This window comes from Labeo rohita, chromosome 9, assembly GCF_022985175.1.
Source record: "Labeo rohita strain BAU-BD-2019 chromosome 9, IGBB_LRoh.1.0, whole genome shotgun sequence".
Classification (NCBI taxonomy): Eukaryota; Metazoa; Chordata; class Actinopteri; order Cypriniformes; family Cyprinidae; genus Labeo; species Labeo rohita.
The window spans coordinates 19,960,172-19,984,436 of record NC_066877.1 but is presented as its reverse complement, the minus strand read 5'-3'; the positions used below and the strand labels follow the sequence as shown (position 1 = coordinate 19,984,436).

At 36.8% G+C, this 24,265-nt stretch overlaps 1 protein-coding gene across 2 annotated transcripts; it reads right to left on the bottom strand.

The window, feature by feature from the left end:
* Positions 1 to 67: 67 nt before the first annotated feature.
* rnf17 (ring finger protein 17) lies at positions 68 to 23,406 on the bottom strand. Of its 2 annotated transcripts, XM_051120156.1 has the most exons (37): positions 23,283 to 23,406; positions 22,953 to 23,068; positions 21,040 to 21,137; positions 20,425 to 20,518; positions 20,208 to 20,288; positions 19,858 to 19,961; positions 19,593 to 19,761; positions 18,655 to 18,731; positions 18,444 to 18,518; positions 18,175 to 18,365; positions 17,090 to 17,194; positions 16,830 to 16,988; positions 16,371 to 16,542; positions 15,654 to 15,780; positions 15,219 to 15,385; positions 13,558 to 13,690; positions 13,318 to 13,471; positions 13,094 to 13,209; positions 11,094 to 11,208; positions 10,805 to 10,922; positions 10,421 to 10,648; positions 10,158 to 10,302; positions 9,951 to 10,063; positions 9,046 to 9,136; positions 8,521 to 8,633; positions 8,181 to 8,428; positions 7,232 to 7,395; positions 6,976 to 7,095; positions 5,090 to 5,170; positions 4,866 to 4,988; positions 4,728 to 4,784; positions 4,531 to 4,638; positions 4,217 to 4,340; positions 3,870 to 4,008; positions 872 to 1,058; positions 455 to 561; positions 68 to 354 (listed from the first exon to the last, which is right to left on the bottom strand). In XM_051120156.1, the coding sequence occupies exons 1-36, from the start codon at positions 23,335 to 23,337 to the stop codon at positions 466 to 468; spliced, it is 4,563 nt and encodes a 1,520-aa protein (XP_050976113.1). In that variant the 5' UTR covers positions 23,338 to 23,406; the 3' UTR covers positions 68 to 354; positions 455 to 465. The 2 variants fall into 2 exon arrangements, with proteins under 2 accessions (XP_050976113.1, XP_050976114.1); XM_051120157.1 differs by lacking the exons at positions 22,953 to 23,068; positions 23,283 to 23,406 and adding an exon at positions 22,736 to 22,889.
* Positions 23,407 to 24,265: the final 859 nt, after the last annotated feature.

The following is a 24,265-nucleotide window of genomic DNA, read 5'->3' as shown; positions in this document are numbered from 1 at the left end:
CTATGATTACTAACACCCAAAATTTCAAAAAGCCATTAATGATTTGGTACAAACACTTGTGAGCAAGTCAGTCAAAAAGAGTTTTACTTCAGCTCTGCTTAACATACAGAGACATTAAATATTAACAAAATATTTCTGCTAGTTTGAAGCAGCTTTGAACTCGAACAGTAAAAATATTTAACATAAAATTAGGCATAGCAGCACAAACATAAAACTGTCTAAATGTTTTTACAAAAAATGGCTGCACAAAAAGTAGCATAAAACCCTAAGTACTTCAACATAAAATGATTTGCCATCTCAAACTTATGAGAAATCCTCTGACCAGATAACGATATACAGCATCACTGGCACAACCTATAGAAACAATTACGTGAAAGATAAAACAGAAAAAAATGACATGGAAGACAAAATGATTAGAGACAGTTTCCTTTAAAACATTTGCTTTCGCACTTACTTTTCCAAAAGTTATGCATATTCAGCAAGGCCTTTCTCCACCAGAGGTCTGTGGACAAGTGTCCCTTCCGCATTGTACAGCAGCACAGTCAGCTGTGGTTCATTTGCCTGAAATTGCACATTTGAATAGTTCAACACATTTTCATGCAACTGCTTTGAACAGATAGAAGTGTGTTTGCACTGTTACTAAATGTTATATGACAATTTGGTCACCTTTACACCTGTGTTTGTCCTGGTTAGCATATAAATGCACATTTGTGAAACTTTATCTTTTTATTTACACCTTCACTGAGTTGTCAGATCAACTTTAACTTTTAAAAGCAATCAGGAGCAATCGGATCAAGAGCAGATCGCCAAAAATGCATGTTATGCCAGGTGTAAAGGCGGGCACATTTCCCTAACTACAAATGAGACGTACAGTGACCACTGCAGTGAGTTCTCCGTTCAGCAGGTCGATCATCTCCATCATGGCTCTCATACTCCACTCAGGCCGATAAGGTATCCTCTCCATCTCCAAACACACGTTTGCCGGTTTGAAGCCTGCTAACTTGACATAAATAGCTGCACATGGGAAGTGATGGAGGGATGCAGGGAGCTGCCGCAATCTGCAGTGACACACAAAGGGTTTTTATTTGTTTTGGATGCATTATTTGATTTTAAATATTGTTAAAAATATAGTTCTTCTAATGCAGTGAACTCAAGTAGGCGGCCTTAAAGGGATCGTTCACCCCAAAATGAATATTACGCCGTTTTACTCAAGCCATCCTATATTTATGACTTTCTTTCAGACAAATACAGTCGAAGTTATATTAAAAAAATGTCCTGGCACTTCCAAGCTTTATAATGGCAGTGAATGGGTGTTGAGATTTTAAAGTCCAATAAAGTGCATCCATCCATTATAAAATGTACTCCACAAAGCTCCAGAGAGTTAATAAAGACCCTCTGAAGTGAATCAGTGCGTTTGTGCAAGAAAATTATCTATATTTGAAACTTTATAAACTGTAATCTCTAGTTTCCGCTAATTGTCATACGTGAGAGAGTGGCGTTCCAGCAAATGACATAGGATGTTGGCGTAGCGTAAGCTCCAGTGAGAACATGCTAGTCTTGTGAGAACCAAGTTTTATTTACAGGAACAAAGGAAGCAAAGTTTCCTTTGTTTAGCAAAGAAAAAACAGTCTCCTCTTGGCTTTTATCAAAATCCTCCAACATTTTTATTAGAAATCCTCGTTCTGTACTTTTAATTTGTGACCGGTGTTTTGTTATGCTCTCTCATCTGCGCTTTCGCATTCATAAACCACAATGATTTGCTTCAGGAGGCCTTTATTAAATCCCAGAGCTGTGCAGAGCACTTTTTATGTTAGACTGATGGACTTTATTGGACTTCTATTGCACTATTGAATATCAACACCCATTCACTGCCATTATAAAGGAAGATCCAGGACATTTTTTTTTATAAAACTGATTATATTCGTCTGAAAGAAGAAAGTCATATACACCTAGTATGGCTTGAGGGTGAGTAAATCTTGGGGTAATTTTCATTTTTGGGTAAACTATCCCTTTAAGATGCCTTCACTGAAATTAAGAACAAAAACCTGGATAAATATGAAAGAATTTTATGTGTAATTTTAAGACCTGGAAAAGCCTTTATATAAAATTTTTCTGTCAGGCTCTTAAGCATCTGATCAAAAATTCATAGAAATGTCTATTTGTGAATTTTCTATATACAGTGAGGTCAATAAGTATTTGATCACCCTGTGTTTTTTCAAGTTCTCTTACTTAGAAATCATGGAGGGGTCTACAATTTTCAGCATAGGTGCATTTCCACTGTGAGAGACAGAATCTAAAAACAAAAATCCGGAAATCACATTGTATGATTTTTTAACAATTTATTTGTGAATTACTGTGTCAAATAAGTATTTGATCACTTGCTTATCAGCCAGATTTCTGACCCTCAAAGACCTGTTATTTAGCTTTTAAATAGTCCAGCTACACTCTGCTAATGATTCTAAATTAGTAGCACCTGTTTGAGGTCGTTAGCTGTCATAAAGACACCCGTGCACCCCACAATCAGCCAAAGTCTAAGTAGCAACATGGGCAAAACCAAAGAGCTGTCAAAAGACACAAGAGACAAAATTGTAGACCTTCACAAAGCTGGAAAGGGCTACGGGGCAATTGCCAAGCAGCTTGGTGAAAAAGAACAACTGTTGGAGCAATTGTCAGAAAATGGAAGAGGCTAATGATGACTGTCAATGTCCCTCGGACTGGGGCCCCACGGAAGATCTCTCCTCGTGGGGTATCAATGATGCTAAGAATGGTGAAGAATCAGCCCAGAACTACACGGGAGGAGCTGGTCAATGCCGTGAAGAGAGCTGGGACCATCGTTTCCAAGGCTACTATCAGTAATACACTAAGACATCATGGTTTAAAATCTTGCATCGCACGGAAGGTTCCCCTGCTTAAGTCAGCCCATGTCCAGGCCCGTCTGAAGTTTGCCAGGGACCATCTGGATGATCCAGAGGAGTCATGGGAGAAAGTCCTGTGGTCAGATGAGACCAAAATAGAACTTTTTGGTCTTAACTCCATTCGCCGTGTTTGGAGGAAAAAGAATGATGAGTATCATCCCAATAATACCATACCTACAGTGAAGCATGGGGCTGGAAGCATCATGCTCTGGGGGTGTTTTTCTGCACAGGGGACAGGACGACTGCACTGTATTAAGGAGAGGATGAACGGGGCCATGTATTGTGACATATTGGAAAAAACCTCCTTCCCTCAGTCAGAGCATTAAAGATGGGTCGTGGCTGGGTCTTCCAACATGACAATGACCCAAAGCACACAGCCAGGAAAACCAAAGAGTGGCTCCGTAAGAAGCATATCAAAGTTCTGGAGTGGCCTAGCCAGTCTCCAGACCTAAATCCAATAGAAAATCTTTGGAGGGAGCTGAAACTCCGTGTTGCTCAGCGACAGCCCCGACACCTGACAGATCTAGAGAAGATCTGTATGGAGGAGTGGGCCAAAATCCCTCCTGCAGTGTGTGCAAACCTGGTGAAGAACTACAGGAACCGTTTGACCTCTGTAATTGTTAACAAAGGCTTCTGTACCAAATATTAAAAATTTTTTGACTCAAGTGATCAAATACTTATTTGACACAGTAATTCACAAATAAATTGTTAAAAAATCATACAATGTGATTTCCGGATTTTTGTTTTTAGATTCTGTCTCTCACAGTGGAAATGCACCTATGCTGAAAATTGTAGACCCCTCCATGATTTCTAAGTAAGAGAACTTGCAAAATCACAGGGTGATCAAATACTTATTGACCTCACTGTATATATATACACAAGAACAAGACCTTAAATGTAATTTACTTACAAAGTATTACAATTTCAGTAGTTGAATAATCTGTACGGTCTTACTTGTGTGTTGGTATGATGTCATCCGAGCCAAAATCCACATGTCTCACAAGGAGCTTCACAGATGGAGTGAGTTCAGAAAAACCCAGTAGCTTTGCCCGATAATATTTACCATCGCTGTACTCAGCCAGACAAGGACACTCTGCACACAAACGCACAATGAAAAACATCCATCCATTCTCCAAGCCCTTTACTGTAGCCTCTGCAGGGCCACAGGCGGAGAATGAAAAACATATGCTCTCAAAGTTTCTGAAATAAACTTGATGAAACAGACATGTATACAAACAAAATACCACACAATTGTTTGCATACGCTAAAATGAACCATAATCAAATGACAAATAAAAGCACCGATGGGGAAGTCTGTCAGCAGGCTAAGATTTTCTACATTCTCATTCACACGCTTAAGAGCTTCCTCCAAACTCTCTCCCTGCTCCTGTTTGCACAGAGTTTTATCCAACACACACAGGAACACCTGCAAGCACACATTAGATTCAATAAAAACAATGTACAGAAAGATAATGTAAACGGATTGTCAAAAACGTTTTACCCAATACTGGTGCTGTGTTTTGAAATAAGGACCAACTCTTCAGGAAAAAATTCATGAGGCCATATTCATGTAACGGCAGGTTTGAACACAGATCCATCAGCTCACATTAGCTCACCTCATTAGGGGTGCGGATATGCTTGACCTTGGCTGGGAAATGTTTTCTTGCTTTAGAAATCTGGAGTTCTTTATAAACCCCTAAAACAGGCTGAGGCTCCTCCAACCCCTGAAAACACAACATATTCCTATTAAACCAGCTCTGACATCTAGTAAACATTTTGAGTGAAAATAATTGAACAGAAATGAAATTTCTACCTCTGTGTTCAGGTCCCAGTCATCCAAATCAGGAACAGGAGGCTTAACCACATAATCCTGCACATAAACACACTGTCAATATCTACCCCTCACATAAGCAAAACAAACCCTCTCTTAATAAAAATCCACTGGTCAGACCTCCTGACTGCTGATGGCAGGATCAAAAGTGGCGTATTGATGGTGCACCATTATCCTGCTAAGCGCCATGCCATCCACCGTTATCTCTACCTTAACACAGCCGCATGGATCCTCTGGGTGTTCCTGCAAAACAACAGGTTTGTCAACACGTTTATCGACATATCAGTGATTAATAGTTCTGCCGAATCCGATACATGAAGTGGTGTAGATGTAAATTCACTTACAATAATGTGGACATCGACTGAACGGCCAAGTAGCAACTCCTTCATGAGCACCACAGCATCCCACTGCCATCCATTCCCAATCTGGAACAGTTAAATTTGACAAAATGACATATTTAAATCACATTTAAAGAATTACCTTGAGTGTGTTTGGAATTAGTCTTGTCAAAAGTACAGGTACTTCGGTACAAAGTCAATACTTCAACTTTAACATTCTCATTTGCTTTACCCAGCTATTTACTGGTGTAAAACCCTACAACTAAAGTTCTCTTTACAGTATTGCTGAAATTTTACGTATCCCACCACAAAAAAAAAAAAAAAAAAAAAAAAAAAAAAAAAAAAATCATAAAACAAATGACAACAAATAGGAATAATATTTGTATAATGCTTAAATTAAAGTACATCTTATTTGTAGGACAATTAAGATATTATTTGTTTCATGAGAATAAAGTCAAAATGCAAAAATACTGTAATGGCTCTAAAATATGCTATTTTCAGGGTTCGTACAGATATTGTAAAATTAAATTCCAGGAATTTTAAGGACTTTTCAAGCATTACGTTTTTTGATTTTAAAGGATGTCAATCAGAAAAATAGATTCACAAAACCACTCCAAAATCCTGATCTGAAACAAATCATTCGTGATACGCACTCTCAAGTCACAAATCGAATCAAATGATTCACGAACCCACACCCTGATTCACATACCATTATGTTAGGTTAGAATTTGGAGCGTGGATCGCAAATCAATTATTTAGCGAATGTGAAGTCCCAATCTGAATCAAATGATTCGCAATACGTGAAGTCCCGACTGAAATCAAATGATTTGCGATTGAAAGTCCTCTTCTTAGTCAAATGATTCATGAACACTTTCTGAAGTTCTGATGTAAATCAAATGATGCACAATCCATTTGGAGCACTTCAACAGTTACATCTTTTTGCAACGCAATGGTTAAACTGATTCTGAGTTTCAAAAAGCTCATTAAAAAATTATTTAAGGCAATATCAAAATTTGAAAATAAATGGCTCTTTTAATTTGATCTGGTTTTTGATAGTGAATCGCTTGAAATGAAAGATCGAAGTCATGAGTTTGAATCAATCGGAGTGGTTCCAGTGTCAATGACTCACTCGATTGATTTGGTTCATCTGTTTCTCTTTTTCAGATCTTTCACCATAGTACTACTACTAGTTTAGCTCGATAATTTTATGATGTTAACTGAAATAAAAAAAAAAAAAAAAGTTTTTAGTTGCGTAATAAGATATGTGCTTATTGAAAAAAACGAAGACTTATTTCACAGATATATAGTATATAAAGCAGTTTTCAAGTACCTTTTCAGGAATATTGCTATTTTTATGGGTCTTCCAGGCCTTACATTTCAAAAATTAAAATTAAAGTACTTCAAGCACTTTTACCACCTTGTACGAGCCCTGTATTTTCTTAATGCAAAATTACATTTTAAATATTTTATAAATATTGATTTTGGGGTTAAATATTGAAGTATACATAAATATATTTATACATTTTAGGGAAATTATTACACAAAATAAATGTAGAAATCTCCCTGCTATTAGGTTAAGGGGTTCAAGGATTTGCAAGTTGATGAAAAGCTGGCAAGTAATAAAAAACATTTAAAAATCTAAATATTACAAAAAAATACTCTCACTCAAAAAAATATATATATTTGTTTACCTTTAAATGATGTGCCTAATGACTATACAAAAAACTGAATATGTTAAAATGTATTAAATTACTGAAATATTACATTACGTTAAAAAAGGTTCAGCTGACAGAAAAGTTGGAAATCCCTGAGTCAAGTGTGGACTGCAAGGATTATCACATTGACCATTTTAAATTGCAAGTAAATAAATTCAAATTAACACAGACACATACCGGTATGACTCCATTTATCTGACAAGGAACACAGAGCTGCGGCACATCCTCACAGAGAACCATAGGGTACACGTGACAAACCGGGATACTCTCCACAAGTCCCTGATCCACATATTGGACCTGAAACAATTTAGCCCATGTTTAACCCACTGGCACATCATAGTACATCAATTAGCCCTCTGACCTGTGCATTTGAGATTATGAAATAAATTCACTTACATATCAAAGTGATACAATGGCATAAAAGCACACTGACCTTCACGTGTCCTCCAATGACCTCCTGCACTTGACCTCTGTACCAGAACATATCGGTTCCCATGACAGCACATCCCAAAACTCCTTTCCAGTTGTAGTTCTTCTGTCTTGGTAGGGTTTTAATATGCTGTTGCAGCCGCTCCCGTAAGCGATCAAACTCACACACTGAACGTGAAACAAAAAAAAAACAAACAAACAAAAAAAAACCACACATTACCACTGTCATTAACTTAAGACCAAGGATGTGCCCGAATCTGAATACTATGTTCAGAAAGGAAATGAAGTTTACTACAGAAACCCTAATGGGAATAAATACAAGATGAGAGAAAAATATATTTCAATGCTTTCTTTCGCAATTATATCGTTGGGTAATTATAGTGTATGTAAACTGCAGGCATCAGGGAGCCACTATTAATATGCAGGGCACTGAAATCGCTTTTGAATGCGGCACTCGCTTTTAACTTTCACTTTCAAGATTCATGATCACACATACTCTGTTTATACTATGGAGCGGCAGTACTTACGACACATTTTAGAAGATTAGATATTTGTCAGTGGTGCTCAGGAACTGCAAATCATTTGGCATTGTCCTTTCAGTCATCTCTCCTCACTTTATGTGGTAAGAGAAATTTTATGTACTGTAATATAACAGGCTACCACTAGCAAGCAGCTAACAACGTTCCTTTTACTGGCATCTTAGAATGCGTTATTCACTTTCCATGCCTACTTATGCCTACCCACATAAACTACTTTTTAGCAACACTGCAGGATTATTGCTACTCATTTCACATGCATACGAAGTTAGCCAATCATAACATTAATAATTTATATAAAGTCTGACGGTTTAGCAAAAAAAAAAATGTTCAGTTTAACTGAAAAGCTGAGAGAGATGATGTAATAATGGTCATAAAACTACAGATTATTCTAGTGGGACATGTAACAGCACACACCTGCTTGGTGTGTCATTGCGTAAATGACACCTTGTTCAGAGATGGCTGAGATGCTCATGAGCGTGTGTCCGCAGAGAGGCAGCTCTGGAGGTGGGTATGAGTGTGTCTGCACTCTCTCTGGTGGCGGGTTGATGCGAGGGGTGGGTGTAGGTGGTGTCTGAGATGCGCTCATGAGTCTCTGTGGCTCAGAAATCTTCTCACTCAACACACACTCCTCTGAAAAGACCGTCTCAGATACGGAAGCAGCCCTAAGTACATAGTTTAGCATACACAGATATCAATAATAATAGTCAATATAGCGATCAATATTCGTTAGTGTAAATGATCTTTTTTTTTTTACTTTCTCTCCTTTAGTGCAAGTCCTTCACTAATGAGGAAATCAGCAAAACTGACGTTTTGACCAGCACGGTTTGAACAGAAGAGAGACACCAGCACTGGGCTGGCAGATGGGTCCTGAGAGAAAAAAACAAAAAATAAATACACACACACACACACACACAGTCTGGCTGACTATCCTTGTGGGGACTCGCCATAGGTGCAATGGTTTTTATACTCTCCACACTGTATTTTCTATCCCCTTACCCTAACCCTACCCCTAAACCTAACCCTTACAGAAAACTTTCTGCATTTTTACTTTCTCAAAAAAACTCATTCTGTATGATTTATAAGCTTTTGTACCCATGGGGACCTCAAGCCAGTCCCCACAATGTCAAAAATTTCAGGTTTTACTATTCTTGTGGGGACATTTGGTCCCCACAATGTAACAAAAACAAGTACACACACACACACACACTCAAAGACAGGAATTGTTTGTAATATAGTTAATCGTTCCATATTTCTATAACTCCTTCACATGCATTCTAACCTTTATGGTCATTATAGCCATTGCACCAGTTAAGTAGTGAGAGATAAAGTCACACGCTGTGGCTGTCCATGTGGAGCGACCACCAGCTGGCCTGAGAGGAAGAAAATCGATATGTTGAAATGACAAAAGTTCAAAAACAACTTATTCACAGTACAAAAAACTAAAAACCAGTACTTTACAAATCTAAATGGATTAGACTTGTTTGGAGTTGCTGTAAAACATGTTTATATGTTAATCATCTGAACAAAATAAGAGATTGTAAATTTTAGTATTCCCCTGAATAAGCAATTTCACATAGCAAGATATTTACATACAGTCATCAAGACAAAATGAATGAATAAACAACAATTAAATAGTAAGAGATAAACAATAATACATTTAAATTAATGTATTCTTAACCAAATTAATGTAAATGAACCAAATTAAAAATATGCTCCTGTTCAAAAGTTTACAAATGCAAAAATGATCTAGAAATGTTTTTGTTTTTTGATAGTTCATCATGAGTTCCTTGTTTGCAGTTCATGTGCCCACCGTCCTTCAGAAAGTCATTAAGGACCTGACATTCATTCTTTGGTTTCCCAGCATTTTCTGCTTTCCAACTGTGTAATTTTGACATACATCTTTTCACACTGAGGACAACTGAGGCATGCATTACTATACCCTGAGGAACAAATTAAGAATTTTTTCCTATTTTGTTTAAAAATCTTTTTTTTTTCTTTAAGTAGTACCCTTCAGAAGCTAGCTATGATACCGGAATGATTCAAAGACGACAAAATAAGTACTATTTACCCTATTAAAATGATTAATATTTAGCAGATTCTGCAATATGTATGTAAACTTATTCACCTGTATATGCACATCTTTGACTGTAAAGTGGTAAAAAGGGCTTCTATCAGATTGTTTACCTTACACCACTGAGGTTACATTCAAGTAAGAAAGATCCGATCAGATCAGGACTGAGGGGTCTGAGATTGTTCACATGGAGATTCACTTTAGTACCAAAGTCACAACGCAAAACCTATAAAAAACAAAAAACAAAAAAACAACAACACTCATATAGCAAAATCACACTTTTTCCAAATGTATTCAACTATGAAAGTGTGCACCCCTACCTCTGCAACACCATTAGTGGACACACTGCACACTTGTCCTCTTTCCCAAACTCCAGTATTGTTGGCAGCACAGAACATCTCTGCTTCCCAGAGGATCTCCTGTGGCTCTGACTTAGAGAAGAGACTCTTCAGCATGTCGTGGATTCTGCAAACAATGCATACCAGTATTACAACTGAACATGGATGTGTCACTGGAAACAGGACTTTATTTAGTATTTTGAAAAGAAGCTTGATGTACAATATAAACTAAGGAAATCAGGCACCTCTTTAGCTGGCTGTCAAACTGTAGCAGCTGTACACAGATGTTTCCAGGAGAGGTGACGTGTGTCACACGAACTTTGATGTCTTTGAGACATGTGGGAAGAATCAGGCTGGGCTGCAGCTCTTCAGAAGCAGGAGGAGGGGGAGGCAGAGCAACAGAGAGAGTCTCCTCTTCAAATGGAGGATCCCATACGGTCGTCTCCATGGGCTGGGTGTCTTTAATCTGGGTCCTGATAAAGCAGGAGAAAATTGACATTGAATGCAATGAAGCTTAGCCTGAAAGCATGAACAAAAGGAAGGAAGAAAAAAAAAAAAACATTGAATGAAAAAACAAATGAAATACAGAAAGAAAAATGGTCCAGATGGTATATTATTTCAAGACTCACTGTTTACTGAAAACAGCGAGACCATTTCTGACCAGTATCTCTCCAATACTGGCTCCAGTGTAATCATCACCAATCTCATACAGACACACGGGCACAGGTCTAGTGCCGGGCACGAGCTCTGAATAAGTGAGAGATTCAATCAAAAACATACAGATTACCACATTACTCTCCAAATTAAGGTTGGTAATGATGTCACAATGCACACATTATCATGGGTAATAGATAGTTGTTTAAAAGCAGTGATACATTTCAGGCGTCTTTGTGTTTATGCATGTAGATGTAAACTTACTTTTTGCCACAACAGTGATAAGTTTACGCTCCACAAGTTCCTTAAACGCAGTACAGGCTTCATCACTCCATGTTTCCTGCGGACTGACCACATCATTCAGACTGCACCACAAGGCCTGAAAACAAATAGACACGACAGGCTTCTTTAAGTTTGTTATTTATCAGCACTTTCATGCAGATGATTCAAACGTTTTAAAAACCTGCTTTGACAGACTTGTGGTGCTTTCTATGCACTACTGCCTACACAATAACGCAAGGCAGTGTGATTTTAAATTGTGAATTTAAAAAAGATTAAATTCGAAGAGGAACCATAAGACCATTGTTCATCATTATTTTTTTTATTAAATCTGAGAGCCTTCTGACTCTGCATAAACAGCAACTCAACTACCACATTTAAGGCCCAGAAAGGCAGTAAGGACATCGATAAAATAGTCCATGTGACATTAGAGGTTCAACCATATTATGAAATTGAAAAAACTGTTGAATAAAGTTGCTATTTTTGTCTTCTTTGTGCACAGAAAGTATTCTCGTAGCTTTATAAAATTAAGGTTGAATCACTGATGTCACATGGACTATTTTATCGATGTCTTTACTACCTTTCTCGGCCTTGAACGTTTCAGTTGCATTGCTGTCTAAGCAGGGTCAGAAACAGTGGCGGCTACTGGTCTGTCAAATAGGGGAAGCTCATTTTCGGTCTACATCATAAAATTGTCTATTTATTTATTCACAAGAATGTGCCTTATTGTCATAAGTAAGTCACAATGCAAACAATCGTAAAAAAAAAAAGCTTTAGTTTTATTATGCAAAATATGATGTATTTTTTCTTTTAGTCAGATGCTACTATATAGTATAAATATTTTGCAATTTAAATAAGGTTATTATGGAGATTTATTTATTTATAAAGTATTTTAATAGAAATATAAGGTTTCATTATGTTATGTTAAAATTTTTCAAGATTACTATATATTTATATATATATATATATATATATATATTAATTTATAGTCATCCTCCATGTTAATATTTAATGTAGTAATCTATATATATATATTGATTACTACATTAAATATTAACATGAATGAATGAATGAACGATCTAAAAAAAATATTAAACTCTGTAAAAGTGAAACAAGGAATGTGGTGTATAATTGTGTGAAATGTATGATGAAAATCAAGCAATTTCGCCAAGCAAATATAAAGAAATAGGTTTTTCAGCAGTTTTTATTTCGACTGAACTTGAGAAATCCGCGATGGGACTGAGCACGAATAGCTTCAGCGATTCCTTATAGTACAAAATCGCTGTCAGTCAAAAGGAGATGCAATCTTTCGACAGACCCTCCAATCATCACGCAGAAGCTCGGAGTCCAGGCCAGCCCACTCCTCATTTGCTCCTCATTCACCCCCAGAGACGCTGAGCGTCCGTGGGCGGGACATAATCGCAGCGTTTATCCAATGACCGTCTAGTTTCAAAGCACTGAAAAAAAACGTTCAAAGCAGCCGCATTGAAGTCAATGGACGCTGGGCTTCAACGGGGAAATGCACTGTGACGCTACGGGAATGTATGAGAAGAAAATCAAGTCAGCCGACCTGCTATATCTAACTGATTCTGAACGAACTCGTCTTTGAGATGAACGTTTTCTAACACATTTTTAGTCAATAAAATGTTAATACAATAGTACATAATTTGACCATTAATTTTGTGACATTATAGGGGAAGCTGAGCTTCCCTTGCAGTCTTAAAGAAATCGCCACTGGTCAGAAAGCTCTTGGATTTCATCAAAAATATCTTACTTTGTGTTTCGAAGATGAATGAAGGTCTTACGGGTTTGGAACGACAAGTGGGTAAGTAAAAAAAAAAATAATAATTTTTTTTTGGGTGAACTATCCCTGATCGATACTGATGTAAGAAGTGTTGTCAAGTATATTTCATTCATATTGTTTCCCCCTCTAAACCAGTATAAAATTACATTACCACAGTAATACAAGCAAGCCTAAATCGTACCATTTCTGGCAAAGCGAAGAACTCATCCTTTATCTGTCTGAGATCATTCACGGAGATGGTCTTTCTGTAGCCAAAGTCCACATACCGAACCTCAACCATCCGACCACCAGGGAAACCTGAAAGATAAAGGCAATGCTTTTAACCTTCATACACTGTATCAAAGAGACACAGGCTTTCTGTTGTTGCATATGTGCGATATTCTGTCTTTACACACATCAACGCACCTATGACTTGAACCCTGCACCATTCTTGGTCATAGCGAGCGATGCAGGCCTGTGAGAGGGATGGGCAGTAGATCTGGAACTCACTGTTTGCGTTGGGACGACTGTAACAGTCCTGAAGCTTCGAGTGCAACAGCAGGTACTCCATATTTTCAACCTGCATTCACCAAGGATATGTAAATATCATTTTCAGTTAATTACTTTGTCATTTTGACTTTATAATAAATGTGTTTTTATACTTACTAGCTGTATGTAGAAGTCTGATGGTGTGTTCACATGAGAAACCATAGCGTTGACCTCAACGTTGAGTGCAGGGCGAACTGATGAGTAGAAGAGTAGGGGCGCACTGCCAGGGGCGACTATAGGGGAGTAGAATCTGTACAGATGTTATATAGGAACATTGTTAATATTAGCAATAACACCAAAATGACAAGACAGAGAGGCAACATTCTAATTGTCACGAATCTGGCCGCTGACCTTCGGTCCACTCACCACCAGATGTCACCCTCTCACTCAATTGACATTTACATAACACTGACTGTTGCACCACACCCCGGACTACGTTCCACATCAGCCATTGCGCTGATCACCTGCATCCAATCAGAGACTATATGAGCTTTGGACCTCCTCTCACTATTCGCTGAGTATTGTATTGTGTTAGCATCTTTACGGAGCCATTTCTTAGTTATCCTGTATCTAGTCATTCGAGTCTTGTATCAATGCCTTGTTGTCTTGTCTGTTTCGCTGCCAGCCCTTTTGAACTCTAGCCTGTTTTATCGGATTACCCCTTTTGCCAAGCCCCATTTTCCACAAGTTGATATGATTCTTTAGGGTCTTAATGAAAAGTCTACAATATACTTTGGTTAAAAATTCTCAATAGTAGTGAAAATCAACACCCTTTTTACCTTGTCAAAATCAGCTCTGCAAAAATCATCTCATTCTAGTCGGGGCTGCTTTAAATGCAAATGAGCTCTGCTCGCCCCGCCCCTCTCTTCACTCTGTGGATTGACGAGCCTGTTTACTTTAGCCGCATTTAGCCGCTAAACTTGCTAACTAGCACATTATTAGGAAAGGCGATCACAAAGATTCATAAAAAAATCCTTATTCTCACTTCTGCTGTAAGTGAAGCTGGATCATGAACGATTCAAGTGAACATCGACAGATATATGTAGATCGGGAGGCGCATTCCCTTCACAAACAAACGTAATCCACTGCATCTTCAACAGCTCAGATGTCGGGAGTAAATGACGACCACTATGTTCATTTTTAGATCCAGCAACACAACACCTCAATCACTCAATTCTTGTCTAACTTACATCCCTGCTCCGGCATCAAAAGATGGAGGTTGGACTGTTACAACTGATCTGAGGTAAGACCCTCATATCAATCAACTATCGTGGGAGCGGCCTCTGTGGGTGTGACGCAACAACAACAACAACAACAGGAATCTGAGAACGGCTCGATTTGAAAAAGGGGATATTATTTTTACAGATTAATTAAAAAACATTGCATGGATACATGCAATACAGGGTAGATTTGTACATACACTGCCAACACACATTAATGTTCAAACAGCATGTAAAAGTGAACTTAGCATCCGATGACCCCTTTAAATTTAAAATATTTAATGCATGAAAGTCCTAACTAATAAATATAATAACCTGTACATTCCTAGTCCATTTATATATAAACAATGTTTGCAGCAAAGAACTCAGTATAAGAAAGAGAGCCTTTTTATCCAGCATACTTCAGGCCTTTTGAGGCGTTTATTTTTATTTATTTTATACAACGCTCAAAATGTTCTCAAGTTAAAGCTTTAATTGTTAAATGTACTAAAAAAGGCAGAAAAAATCCAGATAGAACCAAATAGATGAAGAATGCTGTAAGATGTGACAATTACAGACCTGGCCAGCTCCATGAACACCAGGTGCTCCCGCAGAGACACCATTGGCGTTTTCTTCAGATCCACTAACAGTGCGTCTCCGTCCTCACCGAAGACCTGCATCTCCACTGCCTCAGATCCCAGCAGGCTCCTCATCTCATCAGTTGCCTCTAAACTCCACCCTCTCAACTGAAAAAAACAAACAAACAACTCAACACTTTTCATGTTTTGCCAGTTATTAATTACGCCTAGTCACAAGTGATGTTAAAATTCTTCATATTCTCTAATAACATCCATAAATACAAACCTACATCAGAAATACAAGTTTTTGTTGCACCACTAGATGGCAGCCATATGCCCAAATACTTCTTTTGAATAAATACAGAACTTTTAACATGTACTCAGCTGCAACACTCATACAGTAAATACAGAGTAAATACAGCTCCACAACTTATACCAGGTCTGCAGGAATAATATCTTTAAGGGAACATCTGATGGCCAAAGGAGCCCAGCCATTAATTTCAGCCAGAGTAACAGCATCAGGTCTCCGCAGACACTCATTCAACATGCTTAAACCTCCATCACTGAGATACACAAAGAGAAAACATGCATATAGTAAATAAGTGAAATTGCAGTCTGATGCAATGAGCAATTTACTTCAGATACATAAACATAACTAACTAACAAATAAGGAGCGCATCTCTGCCCCTTACACATTACGTTACAAATTTTTTAAAGGGAACCCCAAGTATTAAGACTTATTATAACATAAATGATGTCTCTTACTGAAATATGCAGCAGAAAACCCATTAAATACTTACATTATTTAAAAAATCCACATCGTTTTATACATATTTTGGACTACTGGGGGTACACCATTACTTCAATGAAATAGCTGCACTATGCCACATTGTGCAGCTTTTGGTTGTAATTTTCAGTTGAAGGACAACAAGTAAAGCAATGCAAGTCTTCACTGCTTTTCCTAGCTATAAGAAGAGGAGCAAAGAATGGGAAGATGGCTGTGGACGAATAAATGTCTTTGTTCTCTCCACTTTAGCCCTGATGCCTTTGAGGCTTTTAATAGACCACAGCTACTGAAAAACCTTACATACATGCCATAATACCCAGGGTTCCCTTTAAGTGTTCACACACGTACACAATATTTATTTCCCACCTTGGGATTGAAATGCCCTTGGCGAAGCCATAGTCCTGAAAGTAGATGGACAGACGGGAGACTTCTGATGCAAGGCATTTGGTCACACTCTGGAAACACTCTCTTTGAAAGAGCTCAGTCACTGTTACCCTACACCACATATCCTCCTTCCAACAGAAAAAGAGCATAGAGCCTGTGCACACAGACACACACAATCAGATCGTTACAACTCAACGTTTATCTAGTGATCGTAATGAGTTATGAGAAATCATTGTCTGTAAGTTTACTTGCGCCAATTAATTTTCTATGACTAATATTTCACAGGATTACTGTTTTATGTTTACTGTTTGCCTTGGTGAGCATAAGAGACTTTAGCAATAAAAAATATATATGTTACTGAATGGTAGTGCTAGTCACTAAATAAACTAAACGAATATTGATGAGAGATGAAATTTCACTGTCAAAAAGAGACCACCATACCTGTCTTGATTTCATCACTGAATGTGAAGAGACTACTGTCTCCCGAGCAGAATTCATTGACCTTTTTGTTCAACTTTTGGCCTGACCTCTGCTCCATCATATAGCGTACATAGAAATGTCCAGGACTCACAATGTGAGTCGCCATAACGTAGTGCACCACTAAAAGAAAAAAATATTAAAGCGCTCTTGAATAACAGAAGGAACAAGGGAGCGGTCTTATTAGTTCATTCAGGTTATTAAGCTACAAATGAGCCACATACATCTTGGCTGTGGAGTTAAGGGCCTTTCAAAATGCTGCCTACGATGTCTTCTATGTGCTTTGTGCCTTTCGTTGCGCCTCGGTTCAGGTCTTGAAGAACTATGAACTAAACACACATGAGATCAACATATAAACAAAATATGAACAATCTAAAAATTAGGGATGTCAATTTAACATGTTAATTTGGTGTGATTATTTATGAAAGATAAGGTGTTAAAATTATTAAATCATGTAACACAGACCTGTATGTTATCTTACAATGCATGCATTTGCTTAGAGATGAACAAGATGCTTGACGATGATTGACCGCATGTTGTAGTACCTACTAGACAGTTTCTGGTTTCGTATATTGGATGCACTATTTACTATAAACAGGCGTTTTAGTTTCATATTGAGCATTTAATTTTTTTTCCATATTTCAACATACATTAAAAAAAGGAATAATAATATCCATTTGTTATCATTTATGTAATGTTAAATCAAAATATTTCTTCCTAAAGCTATTTTTTGTAATTCAATGCTTTTCATATTTAACTAGGGTTACTGTCCTTCTTTCCCCTCAGACACGCCCTGGCTAGGATTTCTATATTGCCTAAAATATCCAGGTCTTGATCCTCGATCAAATTACTGTGAGAGCTATACAGAGCTGTCTTTATGCTTTCAAACTGCTGTATTTTGATTTCATACAACCATTCGTCTAATAATGATCCCACTTTCACATGTACCACGATTATGTACAATGCCTGCATGTTATTGGTCAAACTACTTTTTGATCGTTACCTTCAGCAAGTATAAGAACACAAAAACAAAGCCAAAACCGGTATATTTTTGTCAATATAGAACTCCTGGCCATGATGTGTCAGAGAAAGAGAGGACATATGGTCACCATAATTTAACACAATAATGACTTTTGGGTGGTAATTTCCAAAATTTATGCTTGGTGAATTAATTGGCACATTATGCAATTAACTAAAGTAAAAATTCTAAGTTGCTTGACAGCCGTAATAAAAGCATATCAAATATAGGCACAATCAGAGAAATTCACATCAGTATGATTACTTTTTTCCCAACCCTGCACACACACACCTATTTCCACTATCTCTGAAGAAGTGTCTGGATCTTCCATTATTTCCTCAATGAAACTTGGCCTGCATGCGCTTTTCTTTTTGGGAATGGGGTCTGCATTTGCTGAAACAGCCTGACCGGTGCTATCCCACACCTCCACACCACTCTTCACAACGTGTTGGAAAGGCTCCACAGTAACTTCTTCTAAAATACTGTCATGATCATAAAATGAAGACAAAAATCAGATCACGAGGTTTCAATTTAATGGAGCACATTCTATAAACACTTACCAGTCATCATCGTCATTTGTGATTTTAAGACAGTTTCTTAAACTGTCAACAAGACTGTCCATCTGAAGACTGCAGCTATATATAAATACAAACAAAATGAGAGAGTAACTTCCACAGTTCAATTTAGTACGTGTGTAAAAACAACAGAGCTGTGTGCATTCATTTTTGTGACAATGTACAAAAATACTTATTGTGTACAATGGTGCCCTACCTGAGTCCTGAACGCAATGACATAGAGCTCATGTCATATGACTGAACATCCACTGGAATGTGAAGCGTCTTCAAAATCTGAAAAAAAAAAAATTAAAACAAAGCAAAAACTGAGGAGAAAATACAAGATACTACAAACATTTTTATTTAATTTTGTGATGCACTGTAAACTTAAATATGTGACCCTAAAACACAAAACCAGTCCTAAGTAGCACGGGTACATTTGTTGCAATAGCCAGCACTACATTATATGGGTCAAAATCATAGATTTTAATTTTATCTCAAAATCATTAGGATATAAAATAAAGATTATGTCCAATTTAGATATTTTGTCAATTTTCTACCGTAAATACATATATAACATTTTTGATTATTAATAGGCATTGCTAAGAACTTCACGCAACTTTTTTTAACATTTTTTTGCACCCTCAGATTCCAGATTTTCAAATAGTTGTATCTCGGCCAAATATTCTCCTAACAAACCATACATCAATGGAAAGCTTATTTATTCAGCTTTGAGATGATACATAACTCTCAATTTCAAACAATTGACCCTTATGATTGTTTTTGTGGTCCAGGGTCACATTTATGATATAAACAACATATCTGAAAAAAGTTAATTTTTCTAAAAAGAGAAATTAATTTCTAATTTCTTTGTTGTTGATGACAGTGAAATACACAATCTCTAAATCAGTTCACATCTACATCCTCTTGTAAAAAGAAATAAAGTTAAAGAAATAGAGTAGAAAGAAATAATTCTGCCACAGCATGAATGTAGCATTAACTAGAATCTCAATACTATTATCTTACTAACTTGTAAACACTATGTCTTTTCTAAAATTTAAATCAAGTAAACTTAATAAATTGAGTTGTTTTTATGTTGTCTGACACAGACCGTTTAACTTTGAAACACTGTATGGCATCTAGTACAGTGTTTACCTCGTCTAGGTTGCAGTAGGTCTCCAGAGAAGGAACCTGACGGACATGTCGAGCTTTCTGAATGGCTGTTTGCAGCTCCTTTATTCTCTCCTCTATTTTCTTACATTCCTTCCGACCGTCCGAGAAGAGATGATCCACATCACTCAATTTTGACACCAACATACTCCGTCTACAAATTCAACAAAATTCATTGCAAGAAACATTATACAAAACACCACAGAATGGTTCACCTCAGTTTGTGCCTCTAAAAATTCTGTCAACATACCGTTTCAGCAGAGCGCTCTTTGCTTTGTCAACAGCCTCATCAATTTCTCTGATTATTCGGGTTCTCTCTTTCCTCAGTTGAGCATGAATACCATTGGAAAGGGTCTTAACAATGACAAGCATACAGGAATTTTACATATACTGTTGAAGAAGCATCAAATAATCATCATAATCAACAGTTCTATTTATGAAATTTGTCAGTTTTTAATATATACAATTTCTCTGCTCATCATTTTCCTTGTAATATTTCATAAAATACATTGACATTTCTTCACACATCTCTTCCAACAAAATCAAACTGATTTCTACATAAGAACACATATTTCTGCACAATACGGTTTCTCATTTTACCTTGTGAATTTTATCAAGACGATTGAGATTTTCTGTTGCTTTCCCAAGAGCTTCATCCAAAACTTTAACAACATCTGGCCTCTACACATAAACATACGCAAACATTACTGAGCTCTAATCTTGTGCTGAGAATACTGAAGGAACCTACAGTAATCTTAAAGGAAGTACGAGACTACATAATACAGTTCAGAGTCATACAAGTGTAAAGTGTCTGTACCCCTTCAGCATTCTCCTGTGTGTGGACGGCTGCTGATGAGGGTGGGCTTTTAGGCCGTTGTGATTTCCACCTGTCTCCAGAGTGCCTGCTGACCCTTTATTTTACAATTTCAACTTTAACTTATTAAACCAATTTTTCTACCGTCTTACGTTTATATATATATATTTATATGTATTTATGGGACCCTGGACCACAAAACCAGTCATAAGTAGCACGGGTATATTTGTAGCAATAGCCAACAATACATTGCATAGGTCAAAATTATCTATTTTTCTTTTATGCCAAATATCATTAGAATATTAAGTAAAGATCATGATCCATGAACATATTTTGTATTTCTTACCGTAAATATATCAAAACGTATTTTTTGATTAGTAATATGCATTGCTAAAAACTTCATTTGGACAACGTTAAAGGTGATTTTATCAATATTTTGAATTTTTTGCACCCTCAGATTCCAGATAGTTGTATCTCAGACAAATATTACATCAAACCATACATCAAACCATAAAAAGCTTATTTCTAAAAATTTACCCTTACGGTTTTGTGGTCCTGGGTCACATATATAACACACTGGTCTTTACGACTGAAACTGCATGGTAATTTACTGAATACCCTTTCTTTGTGTTCATCCGTGCTGTATAGATGAGGCCAATGATTCTGCTGTCTACCTCCAAACCATCAACTCCTTCCATACCAATTCCGGTGTCCATCTATATTAAAACAAAGAAACGTCTTTTAACAACAAGCCAACTTTAGTGGTTTTCTTTAACATGTAAAAGCAAAATGAGTAAAATGACCCTTACTTGTACAAAAAAGGGGACTAACAAACCCCCACTTGACACATGAGTGAAGAGAAAGCTTCTTACAGACTTTTACAGGTAATTTCAATGTTTGTGCTCTTGTACTGTATGTATTGCTCCATGTCAGGGCTTTTGCAATCTTTACATACATGTCATAAATTGAACAAATGTATTTACTCAGTTTTTTTTAATACTACTTTAAAATTGTACTCACACACCCTCATTTCAATGTATAACCGCTGTATAAATCCTGAACACTACTTAATTTTGCATCATTATGAAAATTAATCAGCAACGTTTCAATCAATCAAACTTCCTTTCGGTCAACTAACTGAAACGTTGCTAATAAAATAGCATTATTACCATTTTTTTACATTTACAATTAAGTAAATGACAATTAAAAAGTCATCAAAACTGACTTGTGCCATCAGAATTAGTGATATGCGTGGTATGATAATATACAGTATATTACTGTGACACTATTTTTTATATTGCAGTATATAAATGCATGATACTGTTACTTAAAAGTATAATAAACTGGTACTTGTTTTTAGTCATTATTAGTTTTCTTTGCACACAAAAATTATTCTCATAGCTTCGTAAAATAGCGCCATTTTGGAGAGTATCCGCTGGACGCAAACTACATACGCCATTCTTTGTCAGCCGCACCACATGGATATATTTTCTACGTATATTTACACTTTGATTTGAACAAAAATACCGTACTTGGTGTACACAGTACCCAGCGGATACTCTCCAAAATGGCGCTGCGCTGATGAGGAGGAGACGAATTGTTGAATAAAATCTTTTTTTTTCTTTTCACACAAAAAGTATTCTTGTCGCTTCATAAACCACTGATGGCAGATGGACTATTTTGATGTCTTTCATACTTTTCTGGGTCTTGACAGTGGTATTTACCTGGCAGTCAATGGGACAAGCCTCACAGTTTTTATCCAAAATATCTTAATTTGTGTTCTGAAGACGAACAAAGCTTTTACGGGTTTGGAACGACATGGGGTAAGTAATTAATGACAAAATTTTCATGTTGGGGTGGAGTAACCCTTTAATTTATGTTACAAAGATGAACGAAAGTCTTACGGCGGGTTTGGAACAACACGAGGGTGAAAAATTAATGAAACAATTTTTTTTTTTTGGGTGAATTATCCCTTTAACATTTAATTGCTTATTCAACATCTTTAGCATTTCTTACTTGAATACGGCTGTTAGACCTTTCAGGCAGCCTGAAAAAACTTAAAACTTCCTTAAAAGTTCCTTTATTTAATTTGTTTCTTAGTTAGATTGTATTTTTTTTGTTATATTACTCTTTTTCTTTTGATGGGGACTTATTTAAACATATTAACTGCTTACAGAGGCAACAAAAAAGTACTTTACGTGACCATAAAGTATCATGGTTTATATATGAAAGCATCACATCAGAGCATTACCATCGGATATCATCACTGTACCATGATAATACTGCCAAAATAATAATAATAATTATTACTTACATGTCAAGTGTCACAGTTGATTACCTTTTCATGTAACTGTCAGATGACTGAATTTAGATTGAGGCGACCCGGCCCTATCAACCCCCATAAAGACTAAAATATTATAAAATACAAGTGGACCACATGGTGCTAAATGCAAGTCTTTTTCAGTCATCCGATTAACAGAAATTCAAGTCGTTATTTACTGTTTTACCATGCTCTTTTACTCATAAATCACCTGACATTCTGGACACGTGATGACGTTTTGCGGGGACTCGAGGGCGCGCAGGCATGTGCTGCAGAAAATGTGACTGCACAACAGCACATGAGGAAGATTCCCTCCAGCTTCATCTTCTAAAGGAAGAAAAACACAATGCACTAGATTAACACAACTAACAATATTAACATTAGCTTTTCTATAGCATGACACCATGGCTTTTCTGGAATATTCGTTCAGTCACGTGTTGCCAAACGTGCGCGTGTAGAATTAGAACAAAAAAAGTGTATTAACGTCAAATAACGTTACACTTTCGAATTATCATAAAGTTTAAGTTTCGTTGTTTGTTACCAGGTAATGTGTAAGATGAGCCACAGATATTACAAGCAACCGCCGTCTCCGACATTTTCCACAAGAACTCACTTTCTGTGACCTGTTCATTAACTGATGAGCTCGCTTGCCAATCTTCCAATCAGAATTTGCCATCGTTTGGCTTTTTGTCCAATCAGAGCCCTCGCATCGCTTGCTTCGATGTACTAAAGTTCATTTATTTATTTATTTATTTATTGTTGGTAGTTGCTTTTTTTTTTTGTTTCTAAACTTAATTTTAGATTGAGCCACATTACCTCGAATTTCCTGATAAATTGCAATGGAGACTCTATTTTTATGCTTCCGTATTCTGTATTCTTACAGTTGTTCATAGTAATATTAGAGGTTTCTCTTTCAACTCTGGTATGTAAAATTCAAGATAGATGAAGTAAAATAGTTTAAATTCACAATAACAGTCAGCATATAGTGATAAAAACCCTGATCAGCTTTGGAAACCAGCATTTGAAATGGTTTGTGTGTGTTTCATGAATGTATAGAAGCGTTTAAGGGACTGGGGATAAATAATGTTTCACTGACATGTGGGTCAGGAACTCTCCTCATACTCTCCTTCATACACACAGGTCTTTGTCACTGCTCCATCTCCCATCGCCATTACAATTTACACAGGCTGTATCATTTTCTGCACAACAAAAAGGTCAGTGAGGAGAGGCCCTTAGGCAATCGTGTCTGGCTGTAAAAGAGCAAAAAAGAAAAATAATCTGACCTCATTCAAGCTGCAAAGTACAGTGCATGCGATTGCATTTTGTTATTTCTCGTACCTTGTTAAATTTTTAATTGATTGCGCATATGTGTGTAAACAATCACAATAAATATTATATGCACTGTTTATATTGTATAAATTATATATTAGCTGTTACTGGATATGTGCTCTCCTTTTTGGAAGATAACATTGTGTTGCATTCTTTGTGTACTTGCATTTGTGAAAGCTTAGTTACACTCAAACT